A 22,109-nucleotide genomic window follows, 5' to 3' on the forward strand; every position below is an offset into this window, starting at 1 on the left:
TTTTTTGCAAATGTTGATGATCTGATAACCGAAAGAGCTACTCTTAGAATATCCTCACCCTTTCTCCCAGAAGAACCTTCAAACGCTCATGATTTACATTAGAGAAGTGACTTGAAACTATATGCCAAAACGCCAACTAGCGGATCCCTTGGCCCGTCTCACGCCTCATTCTGATCCCCCATGTACAGCGTCCTCCGCCTATCATCCGGCAATCCCTCATCGTCAGCAACCACAGATCCTTCCGTCCTTGCCGTCCCTGCAGATCCAGTGCCAGCACCAACCGAGGCCTCATCCGTCGCGTAAAACCGCATCAAAGTCTCATACCCCTCAAATCCGCCCGTCCCAAAAGTCGGCGAGAAACTTCCCACCGCGGGTGACCCGGACTGTCCGGAATCCCGTTTCCGTTCCTGTCCCGAACCGGTGGTGATGGTCGTAGGTAAGGTCGTGGGTGAAACAGGAGCCAGCGACGCACCCAGCGATCGGATCGGCGACGACGGCGCCCTTGGGAAGGGCGATGTATGCCGCTGTGGAACAGGGTGTGGATTGTTGGTGTACTCCGTCGCAGGCGAGCTCGCGGTAACCAACAAAGCAGGCTTAGCCGCCCCTCGCTGCAATAAAATCTCCGCCGGGATGTACTCCTCATTCGGCGGTCTCCTAGGGTTGCCCTCATTCAAATCCTCGTCATACCCAGGCGAATTGCTCGCCAAACTATCCGTGCGGTCGGGCGGAAGGGGCCATGGCTGTATGATATCCAAGGCGAGCATGGCCGTCGGGCTCGTCACCGAACTGGAGGCGTCCGAGTCCTGCTCATCTTTCCCGAACTCCGGATTGATCGTATCCGTCACCTGGGATGAGGGGTCGATTTGGAGCGCGGAGAGGGTGGCTTTGAGGTGTTCTTGGTGGCGAGATTGCTGTTGGAGCATGCGCTGGACGACGGGGTTGAGCGGGGAGGAGGGGTTGTTGGGTGTTGGTGGAGCGGGGCCTAGTGGGGATGCTTGCGATTGGGAGGAGGAGAACGTCGAGTTTGCTTGGGATGCGGTGGATGGGGAGGGGATGGAGGAGAGGGCAGATCCCGGGCGTGCGATGCTGGCGGCTTGTATCTGCGGATTGTACTCGGGTTGTGTGAATTCGCGCATAGACGCAATACTCGGGCGTTGCGAAACCGAGTTCGAGCTGTAATACGCAGAAGACAGTGATGGCGTCGACGCACGCATCGGGATGGTCTGGCGAGTATCCCCGTCCCGACTTCCGATCGTGTCCCGACTGCTGGTGCTACGCAGTGATTGCGGAAGGGTCAAAGGCGTGATCGGTACGGGCAGGCCGGGTGGTAAGTTATCCCCGTAGAAGTCACGGTGGGCGCGTTGGTAAGCCATCCGGACCATGGGATTCAACCGTTCGATGATCCTGTTACCAATCTGTGCAATGAAGATCAGCAAGTGCCCCAAGAGCACCCAAAAGCCGTAGTGGAACGCACCTTGTGACTCCCAATCCTCCTCAACAGTCTCACACAAGCGCGTCTAACCTCCCACCGCCAAAAGAACAATCCCGTCGCAATCGGGAAAAGGCCGCCCTGTCGTTCCGGCAAGAGCCCCAACAGCTCCGTAATCATCCCGTCGGTCGCACAACAGAGCACATCTTGCAGGGTCAAAAACATTTTGACGACGGACGGGTCGTAGCCGTCGTAACCCGTGCGGAGAAAGGTGACGATGTGTCGCATGTCGATGGACGTGATGGCCCGGCGTTTGAGGTGGATTGCGTATTCCTGGGCACAAATCAAAGCTCATGGGCCTCCGTTCAGGAAGCCTCCGTTCCCACCCTCAAATGAGAAAAGAAAAACCACTCACCCTCCTATAATTCGCAAAGCTCCTCGTCCTCATCCACGCGCCAATCCGATTGATCAGCATTCCCAGCTCCTTTTTCTTCGCGGCGGGAGACGCAAAATAGGTGCCAAATCCCATCTCCGGGTAGGTGACGTGTTGCGGTTGGATGGAGATGGCGGACTGGCGGTCGCCGTTGTGGTCGCGGTCGTAAACGGAGGCGACTTCGGTGAAGCGGAGAACGTAGTCGAAGAACTTCTGGCGAAGGGTGAATTCGCTCGCGTGGGATTGGGCGAGGGTTAGTGCCTGGCAGGATGAACAAAATGGGTTCGAGATGTGTTAGACTGTCTCCCCCAATAGGGCTCTTGAATATGACAAAGGATGACGAACGCATCTTTAACCGTCGACTTACTTCCAGAGCCAGCTCATTCTCCCCCTCCCAGCGCATCGACCTATTCCACTCCTTCTCCCTTTCTTTCGTACTTCCACCCGCATAGTCATTATCCCGACTCCCAACGCTGGCAATGAGATGCGGACTGACAGTAATCTTGCCCGTGTTGACATTGCACAGGACGTCCCACCATGTTTGCTGCTCTTCGAAGACCGGGTTCGTGACGCCTGCGATATAATCCTGGCTGCGTTCCTTTCAGTCAGAAAGGGTCGAGCAGTGCCAATGTCTAGTAGGTGGCCACACTTACGTCGCCAACAGAGTGTCCAACCCGGCAAGACTAACATACGGATAACACCGCTGCGTCAGCCCCGTGATCACTCCCCCGCCACCGACCAGCGCACACGCAGCAAGCACATAATTCGCCACCTCCCCACTCGGCTTCTTATCGCCCAGAAACAGCACCCGTTTCCCGGCCAGGATTGCGTTCATGATCAGCATGATCGGGTGTGTCTGCGCGCCGTAGTCGATGTCGGGGTGCCAGCTGTATTGAATTCCGGCTTTCCAATGCTCTTTGGAATTGGGTTCTTTGCCTGGGCCCGATGCGGGAGGGTAGATGGTGGCGGTGCCGAAGCGCATGAGGAGGGTGGCGAGGCTGGGCTAGGGAAACGAGTGGAATGTCAGATGGGGAAGGCCGGTGGAGGTTATTCAGGTTGGGGCATACTCACATCCCCGAACTCCTCGCGATACATAACCAACGGGATCCGTAACGGTACACGTATCCCCGAGTATTGCACCGCGGTTTCAAAGAACTGCCGGTCCTTATTGGTAGGTTTATGCGTGGCCTCTGACTGTATTGATGCCGCCTCCACATTGATCGCAGTCAGATCCGACGCCCTGCCATCCTTAGTGTCCCTAAGGGCAGACGCTGCGGCGGCCTTCTGTTCATCCTCTAGGAGCTTATCATCCAGAATCTTATGGTCTTCCGTCCCGCGGAAGATCTTCTTTTCGCTCATGGACAGGCGTGGTATTCGAGAAATGTCGAGGCTGTTGAGGGAGTAGAACAGGTCTTCGAGGATGCTGACGCCCGGGTCTTCGAAAAATTTCTCTAATGCGAGGATAAGCAGAGGCTGAATGTCACCTTTATGTGAGACATGTGGTGGGGATGGAGACGGGTGGGGACACCCAGCGCACTCTTGTAAAGTACCTTGAATACATGCACCCACTGGGGAGATGACTTTGATCAACGAAGATATTATGGAAGCAGGCATACATCGGTAGAAGGCTTACCTGGTACCGAGATGCAATTGCCATTGCCTTCACGCGAGCACCGCGCCGGACGGTTGAAATATGTTTTGTCCTCACAAGATTTAGCACATACAACAATGGTCGTTCCATCTCATTCAACGGCGGCGGTTGCGGTGGTCTTTCTACACGGCCCTTCAGCAATCAGGAATCTTGTGCGTGCACATTGCCTCCGTTCTCGCAGATCACACAAACCTGCTCGACCGTTCCAGACGGCTCCACAAGCGTCGATCAACTCCACAAAGTAGTGTTCATCATCATCATTGTCGAATCGCAGGGCGCAGACCCCCAAATCTCCGTACAGATACAGACACAACGGTGCTACCCGGCAATACTCGGCCTCCCTCAAGTCACTGAAAACAAACAGTGATTCGGCTTAGTGTACGAGGTGACACATGGAAACGATTGCCACAATGAAACAAATATCCTGCTCGCGAGCGAAGGGATATTGGGCGATGCCGCTATCCCACTGCTCGCTTCGCTCGCGAGAAGGATGTTGGTGTGATGCATTTTCCTCAAGCATTTTTTCGCCAGCTTTCGCAACGGACTAGCTAACGCTCGCCCTCGCTTTGCTCGATCATACTTACATCTCAAAAGTCTCCGGGCACAACTGGGTCCAGATATTACAGTACCCGGCCTCAAGGTGCAATGCGACTTTCTGTCCTCTGCCGACATCAACCCAGCCCCTCTGGGATCCCTCGTAGATGTATGCAGACACGGATGCGACCACGGATGAGGTAGGTCTGGCCTTAGCAAACTCCTCATAGACGACCCCGGCCGTCTCTCTGGCCTGGAGGTTGGAAGTCGTGGGATTGTGAGCCCTAAGCATATTTCCGATGATGAATTGTGGAGCACAACGATAGATCCTGTCTTCCCACCTGCCCCGCTTCCTTCTGATTCAGCAGAAACATCGTCCAGTCTTCGTCCCGCAAGTGTGCACCGTCGGGAAGCATAAGTTCGGCGAGGACACTACATACATAACGTAAGTTAGGAATGACCTATGTCCTTACGCCACAAAAGGTAGCATATGGCCAGGTATGGCTACTCACTGTGGGTCAACGCCGGTGTCTATCGGGTATTGGTGGGTCAATGACGACCCCCGGTCAATGTCAAACTCTGCGACGAGAATGGAGTCCACCGCCGAAAACAACGTTGCGGACATATTGAACTTGCGCCGTATTATCGAAGCTGGGGTGGCCGACCGGAGGCTCGGAGTTGTGCTGCGAGCTTAGCCCACTCTGTCGTAGGTATCTGCAATATATGTGCTGTTATGTGCAGAATGGGATTCAGGCGCAAGGAAGAGCCCTATGGAAATCTTGTTTCCTTCGCAATGAATTCTGGTTTTGTGCCCTACATGTATTTCAGCCCATCTCTCCCCAAGCAGCACATCACAAGCGGTTACAGGTTCAACAGTGCATAGTAGGTTTACATAAACCAACCAACATCTCGCTTGACGGAGGACGTTTCTGTTGGAAGGACCGAACTCACTGGTATCCCCAAGGCCCTATATGACACCCAACATTGCAAACACTACTGCACATCACATCCACCTGCGCAGCCCTACATATACACGCCAAAGTCGCCGCGGCTACCCATCTATACTCTACAGTTCGGATACGCCTAGGGTATTACGTTCTCAAGTCTCGAGGTCTGAATGGCAGGGTTCGTCCAGTGTTCGGTCGAGCAAGTCGAACAGGTCTTGTGACTCCTCAGTTCCAGCAAGGGAAAGCGAGCCAGTGTCCTACCCGAGCGAGCTTCACGTTTGCGAGGATGGCAGGCCCAGGATGTTGAAAGAGTGGGGTGCTGGACACGTGCGAGCCCGCGATTGCTATGGCGACCGCAACGAGCGACGGAGTTCAGTATGATGATGGATTTGTGGCGAGTTGAAAAAGCTATGAGCGTACCCAAGGGACATGCTGTGTTCCTTAGGGAGCTTCATATGTTGCCGAAGTTCGTTTGTCCCCTCGAAGTCTTACAAATCCCCGCTAATCGCCCCGTCCGGCTTCCAAGTACTGGCGGTGCAGGCAAATGCTTGCCCTTCCTCCTCATTCTTTGTCGTTCTTTCATGCATGTTCATTTCCGCGAGGAACTTCGATAGGGTGATGTGCGTCTCCTTCACTTCAGGTCCATCGCTCTGAAGTGGAAGACCTCTCGTCGGGTTGTCAACTGTGTTGGTGCGCTGAGTTGCATGTGTCTTCGGGCTGCTATTTCAGATCATGCAGCCGCGATTGCCAGTGAATGCCGAAGCATGCTTCTCGAAAATGAGGGCCAGCGATGCACAGCATGTCTTCGTCAATGTCCGTCAATGTCAATGAACTTTTCACGAGGTAAAAGTCTCTTCTCATCGCAAAACACCTGAAGTCGTTGGAGTCCTGCCGCATCCTTGTACGCGGGCAGGAAGCGCAGGCACGCCTGCCATTAAGCTTGTTGTAAGCCTTCAATGGTGGTTGCGGCGACAGCAACGTTCACCTCATGATTGTACTCCTGGAAGTATAGCAATGATCCCGTCCAACGGTTTATATCTGTCATCCAAGCATGTCATCTGCATGAACCTTGCAGATTTCCTAATCAATTGAAAGACTGTCCCGTTGCCCCAACCGAACGAGCAGTACACCTTTACACCTCAGCTCCACTCGTTCCTCTTCTATATTTGTCCGCATTGTCGAGGGAGGCGTAAGCCTCAATGGTGACGATGCGACCGTAAAAAGGTCACCAACGGCTCGGAGGCAAGAACGCCAAAGGAGCAAAAAAGGGTGGGTGGGACGTCCGAAGGGTTCATACAAGCAAAGTTAGCAAACAAACCCCCACTCAAACGGGCTCGCTGCCAGCTGGCAGCGAGGAAAGCCCGTAAGAAACGAGGGCATCCGGGAAAGCACGCATGCAATCAGCATGACTCGGATTCAAAAAGTGATGTGCGACGGCGCGAAGATTTGAACATTTTGAGCACATTTGGGAGGCTCCATCTGGAATCTGACCCTGGGTTGCAACCTTGGAACCATTGGAATTCAGGGCCAAACCCCGGAACTTTCAAATTCTCGTCCTACCTGCGGGCGTTCGTCCTACTGAGCACTGGCATCATGGAAACCGTGTCGAAGGGTCAAGCCTCCGAGAGTCCGAGTATAAAAGGATTTGGAGAGTACATCGGGGCCCTCCCCCGTCTCCCCTGTTGGAGATCCGAACTATCTTCCGTCTCGCTGCCACGATGAAACGCTTCACACTCCGTCTCGCCCCTGAAGGCGTTCAGTTCTACAACCTCGACCCTGCTGCAACAGTCACCGCTACCCGCTTTGTCACTATCGCCGCTTGGGCTTGTATCTGGTTCCTCGGCGAACGTTTGAGGGTCCTCTATTCTGCTTGGCAGTTGCACGTTGATGGGAAAGTTAGGATTGGGACGCTTGCGATAATTGGCTCGTTCAAGGAGTTGCGGTATTTGGGTGGGAAGAGGACTAGGCGATGTGGATTGGTCGCGTTGCTTCTCCTAAGCGCTTATTTGATTGATTATGGAGGTGAGTGCCCAATACCCTTAATCCGGGCCCTTAGCGAGTCTCAGCGAGCGTCAGATTTTGCGAGGGAAGCGAGCACCACATTGCGCCAAATGCCCAATACTCCCCTCATCCGCCGAGCCCAACCTCCTTGTCGCGAGCGGAGGGAGCAGGGTATCGTTCAATCAACCGTCCAACCGACCTTCGCTTCGCTCATCCAATCAACCTTTGCTTCGCTCATCCAACTCATTCGCTTCGCTTACAGGCGGCTTAATCCTGGTGAACACGACAAAACAATATGATTCATGCGGCATCCACCAATTGACGACCCTGGCTAGGCCCGTTAGCATGCAAGGCGCCCAGTTCTACAACCACACCGACTACACCCGTGCCATCGAGCTCCTGTACAAATCCGCTCAGATTCCCACAGGCGACATCCCCGGCGTCGTGGTGCACGATCCGACATGGCAGTACGTCTCCAACCTATCCGCCGGCACCATCAAATGCGAAGCAACCCAGACGTCGTTCAACTACAGGGGGAATGTCTCGTTGGGCGTCCGATCATCCGCGTTCGCTTTCGAGGGATTCCCGACCCAGCCCGGCCAGACGGGGCCACCGGGGTACCAAAGTGTGCAGTACCTGTTTCCCGACGTGCCGCAACCCAGCATCCGCTACGGGATGGGTCACGGCCGGTACATGCAGCCCTGCGCCTCTGACCCACAGGCTCAGTGCGCGACCAACTTCGACCACCACTGCGTCGCCGCGTGGCCAGACACCCCAACCTCGTTCAATCTCCTACTCATCAACGTGTACAAGCAGTTCGCTGACCCGATCAACCTCGGCCGTCTGAACGGCACCGATCTCCGCGTGCCGTACACCCTCGAAGGCCTCGTCCCTGCCTCCCTCTGCAAAGTCTCCTTCACAAATCCCGACGTGGTCTCCAGATGGGGCGAGATGAACCTCCCCTACCCAGACCGCTTCACCACCTATGTGACCAACCAGCTCACCAAGGAATGGGGCATCAACGTCCGCACCGCTATTCTGACCAACACCACCCCCCAGGAACCCAAGACGAATCCAATCGACCTGATCACTCGTCTTATTTTGACAATCGGCACCGACCTCGCTGCCGACGACCAGACAACGTCGGCCTCCTTCTCGATTCCCTGCTCCGTCCTCTCGTGGGTCGGCGTTCTTACCGTCGTCTTCCCCATCATCCTCGTGCTGCTGATGACTTCTTACCTCGCATACGTGCTCATCCGTGTCGGCGTGGTCATCAGAGAACATTTGGAATTAATTCCCGTGGCGGCGTCCGAGTGGGCTGGGCTGGCGATCAAGGAGGCGACGGGGTTGGATAAGCGAGCAGGGTGTAAGGACGTGTTTGAAGAGCATTGTGAGGTTTGGTTGGAGAAGACCCGGGATGGGGTTCGGATTAGGCGGTGGGGGGACGAGGGGAGGGTGTTATTGAGAGGGGCCGAGCGGAAGCCTGCTCACGAGACGGAGGAGGTATGAAAGGGCTCGATGGCCGATGGCGGATGAGATATAAGGCGTAGTTGGGACTATGAACCCCATAGTTATCTTCCTCATCGTGCAGCGACTCCCTATCATAAATGCACTCGCGGGCGATGTCGCATTATTATACATATTTAGTACGTGACATTCTAGAGACTATACCATCAGGGATGCCCCATACAGTATTTTCATATGTGGCATCGAGTCGGCGGCGGGCGTCTATATGTCTGTCCACTAGCAACCTCGCCTCCAAACGGGAAGCTGTGTTCCCACGCGTTCTGGCTCTTTTTGCGTCTCGCCTGCCGTCGGACATCCAGACATTCCCGCACTTCCCAAACACCTGTCGCAACAACCGCCCAGCAACAATGTCCCCTCCAGTCCCCATCACGGTCTTCACAGGCTTCCTCGGTAAGCTCCCATGCGTCTCCTCCGTCTTCTCCCTTTCTTCCCCGTCTTCTCCGTCGTTCACCCTAACATTTCCATCAACAAACCTGCTTTCCCCCAGGAGCAGGCAAAACAACCCTAATCCTCCGCCTCCTCTCCTGCCTACCCCCCACCTACAACGTCGTCCTCCTGAAAAACGAGTTTGGGGACGTTAAAGTGGATAGTGAATTAGCGAGGGAGGGAGATAAGAGGGGGAATTTGAGGGTGACGGAGATGCTGAATGGCTGTATGTGTTGTGTGCTTGTGGGGCAGATGAAGAACGCTTTGGAGGAGATTAGGGGTGGGTTGACAATTGATCTATGGGAGTGGCGGAATTAGCACGACGGACAGCGAGCGCGGGTGGGTTACCGTCCCGCCAAGGTCAATACGACCCTCTTTTCTTGGAGCGTTGGATATTTGCTGCTCAACATCCCCGTCGCAAGCGGCGTGAGCAGGGTTTTGTTTGGTCGACCGCTCTATTACCACTCGATTCACCACTGTCTCGCTCACGCACGGTCTACCTCTGATTCTAATAGAGAATATGAATCCATCGCGGATCATCATCGAGACATCCGGCTCAGCCTTCCCTGCCCCGATCGCATGGCAGATCCGCGAGCTTGGCGCGGAAAACTACACACTCGACGGGATCGTCACCGTCATAGGTAAGAAACCACCCTCATCGAAGCTCTTCAACAAAGCTAGTTTCTTACCCCTCTGTTCCATTCCCAAAGACTGCGAAAACTTCCCCGGCTACGAAGACACCTCCTACACCGCGCGCCTCCAAGCGCAATACACCGACCTAATTCTCCTCAACAAGCACTCCCACATCACTCCGCGCCAACTCGACCTCGTCCTCGATCTCGTCAATGATCTCAACACCGACACGCCGAAAGTCCTTTGTGATGCCAAAAACGGGGATGTGGACCCTGATTTGGTGTTTGGGATTGATACGAAGCTGTTTGAGTTGCAGAATAGGGGACGGGATGAAGAGGTGTTGGGGGAAGTGGATGTGCGGCATATGGAGAGGGAGGTTGTTGTTATGAGTGTTTCGTTGAATGTCGGGGAGGATGCGGGACATTCGCATGCACAATCGCATGCTGTACACACGCACGACGCCTCCAACCCCTGCACATCCCCAACCTGCACCGTTCCCATCCCAACCATCTCCACCCCACCCGCCCTCACCCCCGCCCTGCTCACCACTCTCCTCTCCTCCATCCCCCCCGACGAGATCTACCGCATCAAAGGCCTCATCCTCCTCTCCCAGAAACTGCACATCCTAAACTGGGCATTCGGCCGCCTCGACGTCACTCCCGTGACGAACAGCGATATTCTGGATGAGAATAAGGATGTGGCTGTGCGGTTAACGGTGATGGGGTGTAGGGGCGGGGAGGTGGGGAGGTGGGTGGAAAGGATTAGGGAGGGGTTGGGTGTGCCGGAGACGGTGGTGGGGGTGGGAAGCGTTTAGATGGGAGCTCAAGGAGTGACTGTGGGATAGATTCATGTAGATTGTAGAAAGATCAGACTTGGTAGCATGCGTTTAGACTCATTTCTTCTTCATTTATTTTCGGATGATGAGAGCCTCTATCCTTTCCGTCCACCAACGTCTCTCAAGCCCTGGATCTGGACTCTCAACGGCTTTCATACCATTCCTGGGTATACGTGTAAACGTCAGAGGAAGTCCTTGTGAGGAAGGAAAAGCGAAGTCGTTCGCAGCAGCCGAGGGTTTGAGAGCGTCTGTCGAACATTGGCTGCGCACAGGACGCGCTTCCGGACGTTGCACAGGGCCGCAGAACGCGTCAAGTCGTCGCTTTCGTTTCCCTCGATTCTCTCTCGCGTCAAGGGGCAAGAAAGAAGCTTTTCCCTCCCAACCAAACAGCCCCTGTGCTAAGAGAATGCATTCTTTTGTTCCAAATTCCGCCTGCATGCCATCGCATAGGGACGCGCGCGCGTCGGTCGGTCGGTCGGGGCTTTGGCGTTTTTCTTGGCTTGGCCTTTTGTGGTGTGCTCCGAGCTGGTATTCCGGGCGGGATATCTGGGCTTGCATTTTGGGATATCTTTCTCTTTCACTTTATACGCCACTTTTTTGAAGTTTCGGCCCGCGCTTTTACGGGCTTGGACGCCGAATATTAGTGACGTATACCTGTTGGAGCAACGTAGAAAGTGCGTTTTCTACGCGTGAGCTTTGGATCTACGCAGCCGCGACAGCTTTTCGTTCGACTTCCAGCTTGAGAACGTAAAGCAAGACCGCTGTCCGAATAGCTACGACGGACCGTCCTCCGTTTTCTCACTCCGCATCGCACTGCAAAGAGGTCTCAATCGAACCGCTCCCGGACCGAGGAACCCCAATGAATCGCATCATCCAGATCCATATCATCTGCACATTTTCAAACATACCTCAGAAGAAGGGAACACCGTACATCCCTAAACCCTAATCACACCCTCAAATGACCCAGACCGTCCGCCTTCGTCGCAAACCCTTGATCCAGCTCGTCCAACGCCAGGCGCACGACGTAATATTACATCTCATATCTCCAACTCCAACTCCAACGCCGAACGCACCAGGTCCACGCGCCGCTCCCATCGCCATCCCATCCATGTCAACACCAAGCCCAACCCCACCGACACCAGCCCAATGCACATCCCGATGCGTGATCACCGCCATCCGGAGCGTGCGTGATCGGATTCGAAGGCGGCTGGACCGCGAGGAGGGCGAGGCGGCGACACCGGGCGTCACACCGACGCCGGCGGATCAGACCGCACATGTGGAGGACACGGCCGTGTGCGCGCACCCCCTTGGTGAGGGGTTGTTTGAGCAGTGTCTTGTTGGGACGGAGGGATGTTTTGGGGTTTTGCAGGATATGGCTGGGGGTCAGAGGGTGAGTGGTGGAGATCATTGGGCCTTTACACTTGTCAGTTTTTACGACTAACGGATCTTCTTTGATGATGAATAGCAGGCCTTTGCGAATTTGTGTCCGGGCCTGATCCGGTCCGTGCCTGACCCGGACGAGCCTACGCCTACGCCAACATCTACACCTACGCCGACATCAAGCGCATCCGCCACTCTTTCGTCATTCTCTTCAACGACGACGACGAGCACGACGCTGGTATCGCTTTCGTCGACCTCATCAACATCTATCGTACCCACCTCTGCGAACGGGAATACGACGGTATCGACGCCCGTATCGAGCAACACATCAGCATTTGTTTCGAGTTCGGCGTCGCCGTCTATAACGGTTACTCTTACTCCGATATCGCAACCTACCACGCCGGGTCCGGCGCCTCCCAACGGACACGACCACGACGGCCACGATAACAGTTCCCACTCTTCATCCTCATCTCACAGCTCCTCACATATAAGCATCATCACATCCTCCCAATCCACCGCCCCATCGCCCGCCACATCATCTCCCATCTCACCGCCCTCCTCCGCATCGACCACAACCTCCGACCCCACCTCAGATTCCTCCTCCGCTTCGAGATCCGACCTCTCAACCCATACCCACGTCGCAGCAATAACCGGCGCAGGCCTCGGGACCGCCCTCCTCATCATCCTCCTCGTCCTGCTGGGGGTATGCTGTCGACGGCGCGCGATGAAGGCGCGCAGGAGCGTGTACGTGCATGGCGTGGGGGTTTATGATGCGGGTGTGGGGGAGGATTGGTGGGGGGCGGATAAGAAAAAGGAGGGTGTGCTCGTGGAACCGTTAGTGGATGTGGGGAAGGATGGTGATGGGGCTGGTGGGATGTCTCCACCTGCAGCTGTGAATGTGGCGACTCCCATGCTCTCTACGGAACCGCCACAGGCACGGGCAGCAACGCCCAAACGCCCACAGAAAGCAGCAGCGCGGACCAACACCGCTTTACAGATGTGGCTGGCCCACGGAACTGTGGGTGTCACCGACCCCGACAACAACTCTCCTAACAATTCCAACGTCAGCAGCCCTCCACCACCAACGACTCGGCCCACAGACAGCTGGCGCGACTCCGCAGCCCTCCCTTCCACCTCCGTCTACCCAGACCTCGCACACCCCGCGTATCCACCCACACCCATCCCCTCCGTCGTCCCCTTAACACCGACCCTCACATCCTCATACACGGACGCACCCTCTCCCCTACACACCCAACCCACACGACTCCCCGGCTGGGACACGACCAACCGCAGCTACACCTCAAGCCACTGGTCGGAAATCTCGTTGTCGGCGGGGCAGGACGTGCTTGTGTGGGCCGTGTTGAGTGACGGTTGGTGTGTCGGCGCGGCGCCCACTCACAGCGGAACCTCACCACCCAACACAGCGGGCCTCTTCCCAACCTCCCACCTCTCCACCCCGTACGCGTTCGCATCACGGGGCAGGGAGGTGTATCTCAATACGACCCGCGCGGCGTTTCTGAGCGGGCCGGGTGTTATGGCTGGGTTGAACTGTGCTGCTCCGGGGACAGAGGCTGCGAAACGAGACTTTTTCCTGCGCGCGCTGGCGAGTGGGTTGGTGAAGACCTCTGAACGCGGAGTGTGGATCGAGGCGTTGGAGATGTGTTCCAGGTCTACGGGTTTGCGGGATGGTGATGGGGTGGGGAAGACATTATCCCCCCCGCTACGGAGCGCAAAACGGAACCCGTTTCATATTCCCTTCGCTGCTCCTCCCACCAGTAACACGACGACGACAATGACATCGAAATCGGCCTACCCGCCACCCTCGGCAACCAACCCCCACGTACACCCACCCGGCGCCGGCGCAGGCCCCTTTCGCTCCGGCCTCGCATCCAACCGTTCGACGGGCAGTACCGCCACGGGCACAAACACGAGTGACAGCAACCGGACGTCGCATTCCGCGTTGTATCGCCCGAGTGGAGGTGGGGCAGGGATGGTGGGCACGGGCGGCAAGACGATCGGGCAAAAGATCATGCACCGGATCCGGGCGAGTGCGGAGACGCCGAGGGGGAGTTTTAGTATTCCGAAGGATCAGTGGTGATTTTTGGTTTTATCCGATTGTGGCAATATTTGTGATGAGTATTTTGGATTGTAATGACGGTTCATGTGTGTGCGGCGAGGCGCACGAAGGGTGCATATGGGTTGTGAAGGACACTGTACAGTACATTTCTTTGTGTTTGATAGATAGAGACGGCCGGGTTTCAATGTGATGGGTTTGTACAATATGCGTTTATATGACATGTGAATGTAAGCAATCTTATGCAATGCTAATGTGCTAATGCTCCATGTGTGTTGTGGTATTTACATGGGAAGTCCTACAATCCGACGCACCATGAGACATTGAGATCGTCCAATGCTGCTGGTTACGTTGATGCATTGCTATTCGGCGAGGATCCGTTTCGAAGAATTCGGCAAGTGTGGGGTCTTACGATTCGCAGACCTCATGAGATGACAAATTCGTCAATCGCCCCTACTCGGGGAATCCATGCTGGCGGTGCACTCGAGATCATAGAGTGTGTGTTTGAGTGCTCGGCATACCTATGTTGATGTTCCGTGCATAGCGCACGCAGGTCGTCGTTCCCTCTGGATTGATTGATTTCGATCAGAAATGGCCGAACACTTGTGTTTTGTTTCTGGCTGGCGAGGAGGATGCAGCCCGCAGGCAGGATAATATGGGATTCAACGAAGCATTGGCCAAACCAAGTAGACATCCGGTGTACAGTAGGTGTGAAAGACGAGCGGGCAGATGTGTCCTTCCCAGTTCTCTCGTGGATCTGCTGAACGCGCCCGCTGCACTTCAAATGCACCTCAAAGCTCTCGTCTCCCTCCCCCAAGGCTCAACCAACACACAAGCACACACCCCCTCCTTCCACAATGGGCAAGTCCTCAAAGGATAAGGTATGTCTGCGTGGCTCGCCGTGACTTCCACTGACTGTCTAGGTCTAGGTCTAGGGCGGGGTCACGCCACACCGTCTTTGCTTTCTCTCTGCCCCTGTCCCTCCTCAATTTCCTTTTTCACACGCAATACTCTTCCTTTCAGCGCGATATCTACTACCGGCTGGCCAAAGAGCAGGGATGGCGGGCTCGGAGTGCGTTTAAGCTGCTGCAGATAGGTATGTGTAAAACTGCGTTAGGAGGAACGACTCTTCGTTCATGTTGCCTTTAGACCGAAATAACCCTCCTCGCCCACGGCGTCCTCTTTTGCAATTCCCAGACGAGGAGTTCAACATATTCGACGGCGTGAGGCGATGCGTTGACCTGTGCGCTGCTCCAGGGAGCTGGAGCCAGGTCTTGAGTCGGGTGCGTCTAGTCCGTTACTTTCGCATTCCCATACGGTCGGGGACTTCAGACTCACACGTTACTTGTTCGCTCCCATAGAAACTGAAAAGCGAGGATGCGAGCGACCCGGCGAAGATTGTTGCGGTGGATCTCCAAGCTATGGTATATTTTAGATTTAAGCAGTTGGCTTCTAAGATCATTGAAAGAGGGACGCTAATATGATCTCCCTCCCCAACGCTAGGCGCCACTGCCCGGCGTGATCCAGATTCAAGGTGATATTACCAAAACATCGACAGCGGTGGAAATCATCTCCCACTTCGAGGGAAAGCTGGCGGATATGGTGGTTTGTGACGGCGCACCAGATGGTATGTTCTCGAGGGGATTTGCCGGATGCTCTTTCCCGCTTGTGCAATGTGGGGCTTACAGACGAAGACTGATTGCGGAATGATGCTGACAGTGACGGGACTACATGACATGGACGAGTACATTCAAGCGCAACTTCTGTTAGCGGTGAGTAGCGAATACTTACGGAGAGCAACCGTGTTGGGCACTATGCTCGCCCGTGAAACCTGCGATTCTACTCAAACCCCAATATAACCCTGACTCGTCGACCATTCACCTCCCCACAGGCACTGAACATCACAACCCACGTCCTTCGTCCAGGCGGCACATTCATCGCCAAGATATTCCGCGGCAAAGACGTGTCCTTGCTATACGCACAGCTGAAGATATTCTTCCCCGTCGTAACATGTGCCAAACCCCGGAGCTCGCGAAACTCCAGTATTGGTATGGCGTACTCGCTGTCGGACATCGCAAACAGTGAGCGCATTGCTAACCACTTCCCACATCGAAACAGAGGCCTTCATAGTCTGTCAAAACTACACCCCACCCCTCGGCTACAACCCCACCATGCTCAACCCCCTCCTCGACTTCACCTACACCGACCCCACCACCCCATCCTCAGAACCCAACCCGCTCCCCTCGACCGCCGAACGCAACGAGCTCGAAGGGCTCAACCGTGTGATTGTGCCGTTTGTCGCGTGTGGGGATCTTAGCGGGTTTGATTCGGATATGACGTACTCGTTGCATCTTGACGAGGGACAAAGGACTATGGGGGAGGCGGCGCCAGGGGACGGAAGGGGGTATAGCGCGTTGGAACCGGTGCAGGGGCCGATTAGGCCGCCGTATCAGACTTATATTGATATGAAGAAGCGGAATGAGATTTGAGATGGGAAAGAGGTAAAGGAGGAGGGATGTGCCGCAAGCACACATTCGAGCATCCTAGATTATCTCGCCCGTGAGCGGGAGTCTTGGGAGCGGCGTATGGATTCAGGGCTGGGGTTGGAGTAGGAAGCATGTGGGGAAGTCGCACCCCGCTCTCAGGCTCGTTCGGTATGACGATATCAACAGACGGACGGCATCACATTGCATTCCACCGCCCCATGCACCAGCAGAGGCGCAACCCCGCCGGTCCTCAGCATGGTGTGCTACCCATCCGCATCTATGGAGCGTGTGCGCCCTAATACCACTACCAGAGTCGACATAATATAGTTTCAAGGCGCGAGATAGGTTCCTTGGCGTGGAAAATCCCTTATTTGTCGAATTCTTGTTCGACCTTCAATGGATTCCTTTTGGTAAACATAACATTGCCCTTAGTCAACCTAATGGCTTATCCTATGATTCCATCTCCACTCTTCCGATCGGTGGTATCTATACGGGGAAATCATGGCCGTATCTGAGAATAAATCATGGCACGCGCTGTCGAAATTCCAAATCTGCCGTCAGTCTTTTCCATTTGTTTCTCAGAACAAGTTCAACGTGCGAAGAAGTCCGAAGGGAAGCTTTATCCTCTCCTTTTCTCCTACCTCTAGCGATAATCACTGCCGCGACTCCGTGGTCGGGGCTGCTTGAGGGGGGGATTTTCCCGACCACACCTAGCCACAACCACGAGTACGCAGGAAGCACGTCGGCCTGCTCGTTTCCACGCGGAAGCCGGCGGCCGCCGGCGCGGAAGCGCCTGCTAGAGGGCGGCTGGGCACAGCTGGTCCCTAACCCAAGTAGTGACGGAAAATGCACTGCACTGCTGGGCTCTCCACCCCCTTATGGATTCAGCTCGCAGCACGCAGCCTGCTTACTGTATGTACATTATCCACAATTTAAAACCCCGGTCCTCCAGAAGAGAACCAAAAACCACAAGTACGAGTCAAACGTCATCCGTCTTCTTCAACGGCGCGCTCTTCGCCGCTTTCTGGGCCCAAGTCGAATCCACAAAACTCGGGGTTTCCACGTTTTTTGCGTCCCAGACAGTGAACCGCTGACTGGCGCTGGTCAGCGCTTCGAATCCGTTCTCGCCTAATGTCCATATTGCGCAAATCATCATTTGAGTCGGCACAACGAAATAATTTTCGGCGACTACAGTTGCAGTTCTGGTTTAGTATCATGCCAGCGGATGAAATAGTCCAGTGAACCTACCATCATAATACATCACCACCTGTTCCCATCGGCGCAAAACGTGGACGCGATTAGCATCAAAGATGCGTCAAACCAGCGCTATAGATGCGTCCAACCCACCACGATAGCCGAAATACAAGCCGACATAGACACCGCCATCAACGCATTATTCGCCATCTCCAGATGCGCCAGCTGCGACGGAGACGCAGACGGTCTAACACTGTCTTGCGCCACGCGCAGCATGTACGTGAACGTCCCCAACCCCGCCACGATGTAAATCATCGGGTTAGCGATCGCCAACCACCAGAATCCTTTGCTGACGTGAACATCTGTTCCAATGTCGTCGATACCGTATGCTAGAGCGGCGCTGCTGGACGCTACGGCCGCCACGGAAAGGGAGATTAGGACGGCTTTTCGGTGTTTTGGGGTTGCGTAGACTGCGGCGTATCTTGTTTTCGAATGTGGTTCTGTGCAGGTGGAGAAGCAGAGTTGAGTGGTCGACGGGAGGTCAACACATCCGCCCGGGACTCACCTATACGCGGCCGCCACCACAAGCAGCGCGTTCCTTATCTGAAGGACGATGACCAGGAGCCTGACGTATTCCACCTGGCGCGCCAGGACATAGCTTGGCGGATGCACTCTGTTGGACGAAACCGGCCAGGAAGTATTGAGTGGCGTGAAGACCCTTGTCAGGATTTGAATGTCCTCCTGGTACATGCCACAAAGCAACGACGTTCTTTCCCCAAATTCCCGTCCCGCAATCCAGTACTACAAAGGGCAAAAGACCACGGCATTGACATTTGAGTATGCAACGCAAAAGCGTTCCCGTCATGCAAAACTCTCAGCGCGATAACCTGAGAGGACCGCTTTTCCTTTCCGTGGGAGGGCACACACACCTGTCAGAAGGGTCGTGGCGAAGAGCATGTAAGCTCGGATATTTCCTTTGGAGAGAAGCCTCCATATGGAAATGCTGAGGGCTGAGGAGGAAAAGAAAGGGGATTTGATACGGTTTAGCTGTGTGGGGCTGTGTGGGAAAGTGATTGGAGGGTGCGGGCAAAGCTGACGTGGACAATGAAAGACCCACCGGTGACGGCAAAGACCAGACTTATACCAAACATCACCCCTGGTCCGCCGTATTGCACTACACAGGTGGATCGCTGGTCAGATGCGGATGCAACGGCGCACAAAAGGAAGGTTATATCCGAAGGGATCAATGTCCCAACCGGCTTCTAAACCACCTGCGTACGTACAGGAGGCATAATCCGCAAAATGACCCACCGTCGCCGCCATCCTCGCCTTCACGTTCGGACTATCCAAGACCGCTGTCTGCACACCTGCATCCCTCGCAATAGCCGCTTGAATGGCCGGATGGGCCGTTGCGTTGCCGAGAAACCTGTCAAGAACGGCTTGTTGAACGGTTGGATGTGCTATGCATTCGGTGATGGTACTGTTGTCCATTATTGGAGGTTTACGTCGAGGAGGAAGAATGATGTCTACCTTGGGAGTTTGGGAGTCCAATATAGGTACGGAGAAATCTGAGCGTTACCGGAATATTCTATCTTGCAGCGTGACTGACCCTAAAACCTAAAAGCGAGGTATGGCTGCAAACTAATATTGTGTTCCATTCACCCCAACGGAGGAGGGGTGGAGGGCACGGAGCCTGTGCGCCAAAAAAGCGGGTCATCCAGTGGTCCGTGGGAGTGCCTGTCGGGGCATTTGTTTGTGTAAGCCCCGATTGCTTACGTGTGCCGTCATTCTTGGCTCCTTCAGTTGTCCCCCTTCCCAAGTTCCCCAAACTGCCATCAGAAAAGAGACGCATCTCGCCTGCTGCCACAAGGTCCCCAGACATGTACAGGTTCCCGAGGGGATATAAGAGCGAAGAATTTGACCAAATGCTGACTTCATTTTTCCCATTGTATTTCCCCTTTATCGGATCATGAATTCGGACGGCGCGTGTAACCAGTTTCACCCGTCGCACGGTTGCCGGCAAACTGACATCGTCCGCACGTTGGGGATCTGTACCAGCGTCTTCAAAATTTTGGTCTAAAGCAGAGCGCACCATTGGGACATGTGAGTTGCAGTCGTAACCTGATGCGGGCAGTCACACAGTAAGTTCCGATCTGCGTACATGCATACGGCTATGCTTCATCCGCTTACAATGGGCTCGGAAACGTTTTAGACGGCAGTTCACCAGGGGCAGCGAGGGGATGCACTCTCTAGAGAATGTTTATGCGCCAGAAGGTAAATCTTAAGCCGCGCAAATACGTTTACTTGTTGATAGCTGTTTCGAAAGCAGTAGCTTCAGGAGGACTTAGGCGAGGGCGCAGGTGCACGAGTGGGAGCGCGCCTTTATGGATTGTACATGCGCACGAGAAAAAGAGGAGGCCCGTAGTAGCATTGTAACAATCCATCGGTCACATCCCCTGACTCTCAAGACATCATTTCGCCATCTATCTCCAAATTATCTTAGTACCAGAAATATTATCTCCGAAAACTGCCTTGTTATCTTCAACGCTCCCCACCCAACATGGTCCTGATATATGACCACCACGACTACTCGAACACAGCAGGCAGGTATCCGTCCCATCCAATCAACAAACCGCATCCTCGCCGCAACACCGGGGAAGGAGCAACTGCCCCCAGCTTTCCTCTGACGAACAGGGTCTCCTCCTATCCCGGTATTCTGAACATACCCGACTGTCTCTGTTCTTCCCGGCTTGAACTGCCGTGCTCATCCAAGCGTTGACCTCGGCAGATTCCGTGGTTGTATCTTTCTTTAATACTCTGACCGTGCGCCCGTCTCCATGCGAGGGTAGGCATCATAGACTACTCATTCGTGACTAATACGTCGTATCTTTCCATGCTTGCAAACTGGGATGTACAAGGCCTTCGCGGCCCGGAGAATCACGATCCGACGAGCAGAGACCCGAGTGGTATCAGCCCGAGTGCACCTGGAATGTATTGGGAGGGCTCGCTTTCTTACTTCGATTGCTTGCAATCAGTACTAGCTAGCCCGCGAAAAACCTGAGTGCGGTCACCCTCCCTGCTACGAAAGTCGATAGAATCAGCAAAAGCTGCGTGATGCAGCATGCCATAGCACCGCACTTCTAATTTTTAGCTTCCTCTTTCAAAATCTTCATCGATACTGACCCACACGGATTCCACAGCGTCCGTAGGCCAACTTGTCTGATGGCCTGAGGAATGTCTGAGGAACAATAGTAGAAATTGGGCCTTGGATCAGAAACCGCAATCCAAACTAGGAAAGAAAAGGTTCAAGGAGGTACACAAAAAGTATCCGATCAGCCCAAGAGAGTCCAGGACAACTATCTCCTAGTGAGGAGGTGGGTGCATCGTTGGTAATCAGGTTGCAGTTATTACGGCGTTGGCAGCAGCAGAACAATGAATAACAAGGGGGCCAACAAGGGCGTGTCCGGAGGCGATGTTTGCAGATGTCATTTAGGGCCTGTCCTTTATTTGTTCGTCGCTGTATACTGGAGCGCACTTTTGCCCCCACCGTAACGCTGCTGCGTACAGAGAAGCCATCCGCAAACGAACCGACATGGCAGGCCTCATCCAACTTACCTCGGCGCTCTGCTTCCCGCTCATTGTGCTCCTCCTCTAACCCCTGCGTAGGTTCTCGTGCGGCCCTGCGCCCGTAGGAACGAGACTACCCTCAGCTCACCCTCTTCCTTTCCTTTTTGCGCCGATTAGTTTGGACTGGGACAACCGTCAAAGGTCAACCTCCCGCCACGACAGAAGGCACACGATCGGCCGAGTATACTGCATACCTCAGTGCAAACTGCACATCCCCCACTGTGCTGGAATCCTGCCGGAAGAAATGCCAAGATATCAACATGCCCTTTATGGGAGTCTCCTGCACGTTCGCCCTTCCACGAACATGGCGGCCAAACACTTTCTAGGCTGTGCCCGCTGATAACTCCTACTGCGGGTGCAGAACGGATGGGACGGATTTCGGCCAATGCTGGGCCGATGCGTTCCATGGTTACAGACCCTGCGCAGAGACATGTTCTCGCCAAGGGAAAGTGGTTGGGGCATGGAGCTGCTGGGAGAACGGATTCGTTCCAACGGAGGTACTGTACGTTGAAAACCCAATTCCGCGGTATCAAATCGATGTATCGATTAACATTCCGAGCGTTGCTGCACCTTCCCATCTTACTACAGTGCCACTGTGTAGAGCCCAGTACAACACATATTCCAGGTAAGAAGCCAGCAAAAGTCGTGTTCCGGCTAAGCAACACAACAATTCTGAACGCCCATAATTGACCTAGCTAGGAACTGCACCGCCCAATACGACGCCGCTGTCGCCAGCTGCCCAGGACAAATTGTGTTTTTTACGTGCTTTCCGGCGTTACCGAAGGATGTGGAATTATATCCGCTCTCCGAATGCCAAATGTCGCCGCCTCCCTCTAACGATTCCTTTGCCCCCACTAATGTGTCGGGAAATACGACAGGTGGAGGGCCGCCGGAGACGTCCTCGGCTTCGTCCACAAATGCTGGTTGGAGGT

The 22,109-nt window shown here is 54.7% G+C and overlaps 7 protein-coding genes across 7 annotated transcripts; 4 read left to right on the forward strand and 3 right to left on the reverse strand.

Annotated features, from left to right (window-relative positions):
• Nucleotides 1-28: 28 nt before the first annotated feature.
• On the reverse strand, nucleotides 29-1,978 carry EV422DRAFT_294460 (uncharacterized protein). The gene is made up of 2 exons (XM_053066045.1): nucleotides 1,475-1,978; nucleotides 29-1,415 (listed from the first exon to the last, which is right to left on the reverse strand). The coding sequence occupies exons 1-2, from the start codon at nucleotides 1,715-1,717 to the stop codon at nucleotides 159-161; spliced, it is 1,500 nt and encodes a 499-aa protein (XP_052921248.1). The 5' UTR covers nucleotides 1,718-1,978; the 3' UTR covers nucleotides 29-158.
• EV422DRAFT_501381 (docking domain of Afi1 for Arf3 in vesicle trafficking-domain-containing protein) lies at nucleotides 1,818-4,672 on the reverse strand (the record flags this gene model as incomplete). Its single annotated transcript, XM_053068189.1, has 8 exons — nucleotides 1,818-2,123; nucleotides 2,194-2,452; nucleotides 2,516-2,798; nucleotides 2,930-3,335; nucleotides 3,413-3,430; nucleotides 3,496-3,603; nucleotides 4,389-4,479; nucleotides 4,560-4,672. 8 exons carry the CDS (start codon nucleotides 4,670-4,672, stop codon nucleotides 1,818-1,820), a joined length of 1,584 nt encoding a protein of 527 aa, XP_052921249.1.
• A 2,040-nt stretch (nucleotides 4,673-6,712) lies between these two features.
• On the forward strand, nucleotides 6,713-8,504 carry EV422DRAFT_571848 (uncharacterized protein; the record flags this gene model as incomplete). The annotated part of the gene is made up of 2 exons (XM_053073044.1): nucleotides 6,713-7,016; nucleotides 7,258-8,504. The coding sequence occupies 2 exons, from the start codon at nucleotides 6,713-6,715 to the stop codon at nucleotides 8,502-8,504; spliced, it is 1,551 nt and encodes a 516-aa protein (XP_052921250.1).
• Nucleotides 8,505-8,772: 268 nt separating this feature from the next.
• Nucleotides 8,773-10,633, forward strand: EV422DRAFT_591721 (cobW-domain-containing protein). The gene is made up of 4 exons (XM_053073539.1): nucleotides 8,773-8,912; nucleotides 9,010-9,228; nucleotides 9,464-9,589; nucleotides 9,659-10,633. The coding sequence occupies exons 1-4, from the start codon at nucleotides 8,870-8,872 to the stop codon at nucleotides 10,393-10,395; spliced, it is 1,125 nt and encodes a 374-aa protein (XP_052921251.1). The 5' UTR covers nucleotides 8,773-8,869; the 3' UTR covers nucleotides 10,396-10,633.
• A 1,953-nt stretch (nucleotides 10,634-12,586) lies between these two features.
• Nucleotides 12,587-14,125, forward strand: EV422DRAFT_546112 (uncharacterized protein). The gene has a single exon (XM_053071514.1). It carries the CDS (start codon nucleotides 12,671-12,673, stop codon nucleotides 13,892-13,894), a length of 1,224 nt encoding a protein of 407 aa, XP_052921252.1. The 5' UTR covers nucleotides 12,587-12,670; the 3' UTR covers nucleotides 13,895-14,125.
• A 501-nt stretch (nucleotides 14,126-14,626) lies between these two features.
• Nucleotides 14,627-16,608, forward strand: EV422DRAFT_294618 (FtsJ-like methyltransferase-domain-containing protein). Its single transcript, XM_053066046.1, has 8 exons — nucleotides 14,627-14,751; nucleotides 14,894-14,966; nucleotides 15,068-15,153; nucleotides 15,232-15,294; nucleotides 15,374-15,497; nucleotides 15,590-15,642; nucleotides 15,762-15,918; nucleotides 15,989-16,608. Exons 1-8 carry the CDS (start codon nucleotides 14,728-14,730, stop codon nucleotides 16,357-16,359), a joined length of 951 nt encoding a protein of 316 aa, XP_052921253.1. The 5' UTR covers nucleotides 14,627-14,727; the 3' UTR covers nucleotides 16,360-16,608.
• A 1,088-nt stretch (nucleotides 16,609-17,696) lies between these two features.
• EV422DRAFT_294683 (uncharacterized protein) lies at nucleotides 17,697-19,124 on the reverse strand. Its single transcript, XM_053066047.1, has 5 exons — nucleotides 18,834-19,124; nucleotides 18,668-18,724; nucleotides 18,438-18,560; nucleotides 18,116-18,351; nucleotides 17,697-18,050 (listed from the first exon to the last, which is right to left on the reverse strand). The coding sequence occupies exons 1-4, from the start codon at nucleotides 19,039-19,041 to the stop codon at nucleotides 18,116-18,118; spliced, it is 624 nt and encodes a 207-aa protein (XP_052921254.1). The 5' UTR covers nucleotides 19,042-19,124; the 3' UTR covers nucleotides 17,697-18,050.
• Between the last annotated feature and the right edge of the window lie 2,985 nt (nucleotides 19,125-22,109).

Source organism: Fimicolochytrium jonesii (genome assembly GCF_025526975.1).
Source record: "Fimicolochytrium jonesii strain JEL569 chromosome Unknown EV422scaffold_38, whole genome shotgun sequence".
In the NCBI taxonomy this organism is placed as follows: Eukaryota; Fungi; Chytridiomycota; class Chytridiomycetes; order Spizellomycetales; family Powellomycetaceae; genus Fimicolochytrium; species Fimicolochytrium jonesii.

Excerpts from the sequence above, each read along its gene's own strand:
- EV422DRAFT_294460 (XM_053066045.1), bottom strand. The coding sequence starts at position 1,717 with ATGCGACACATCGTCACCTTTCTCCGCACGGGTTACGACGGCTACGAC. Across the intron at positions 1,416-1,474 it reads GGAGGATTGGGAGTCACAAG|ATTGGTAACAGGATCATCGA; the intron begins GTGCGTTCCACT and ends TTCATTGCACAG.
- EV422DRAFT_591721 (XM_053073539.1), top strand. The coding sequence starts at position 8,870 with ATGTCCCCTCCAGTCCCCATCACGGTCTTCACAGGCTTCCTCG. Across the intron at positions 8,913-9,009 it reads GGTCTTCACAGGCTTCCTCG|GAGCAGGCAAAACAACCCTA; the intron begins GTAAGCTCCCAT and ends GCTTTCCCCCAG. Across the intron at positions 9,229-9,463 it reads CGCTTTGGAGGAGATTAGGG|AGAATATGAATCCATCGCGG; the intron begins GTGGGTTGACAA and ends TGATTCTAATAG.
- EV422DRAFT_546112 (XM_053071514.1), top strand. The coding sequence starts at position 12,671 with ATGTCTCCACCTGCAGCTGTGAATGTGGCGACTCCCATGCTCTCTACG.
- EV422DRAFT_294618 (XM_053066046.1), top strand. The coding sequence starts at position 14,728 with ATGGGCAAGTCCTCAAAGGATAAG. Across the intron at positions 15,154-15,231 it reads GGAGCCAGGTCTTGAGTCGG|AAACTGAAAAGCGAGGATGC; the intron begins GTGCGTCTAGTC and ends TCGCTCCCATAG. Across the intron at positions 15,919-15,988 it reads CTCGCGAAACTCCAGTATTG|AGGCCTTCATAGTCTGTCAA; the intron begins GTATGGCGTACT and ends ACATCGAAACAG.
- EV422DRAFT_294683 (XM_053066047.1), bottom strand. The coding sequence starts at position 19,041 with ATGGACAACAGTACCATCACCGAATGCATAGCACATCCAACCGTTCAA. Across the intron at positions 18,725-18,833 it reads TTTTGCGGATTATGCCTCCT|TGCAATACGGCGGACCAGGG; the intron begins GTACGTACGCAG and ends CCACCTGTGTAG. Across the intron at positions 18,352-18,437 it reads AGGAAAAGCGGTCCTCTCAG|TACTGGATTGCGGGACGGGA; the intron begins GTTATCGCGCTG and ends TGCCCTTTGTAG.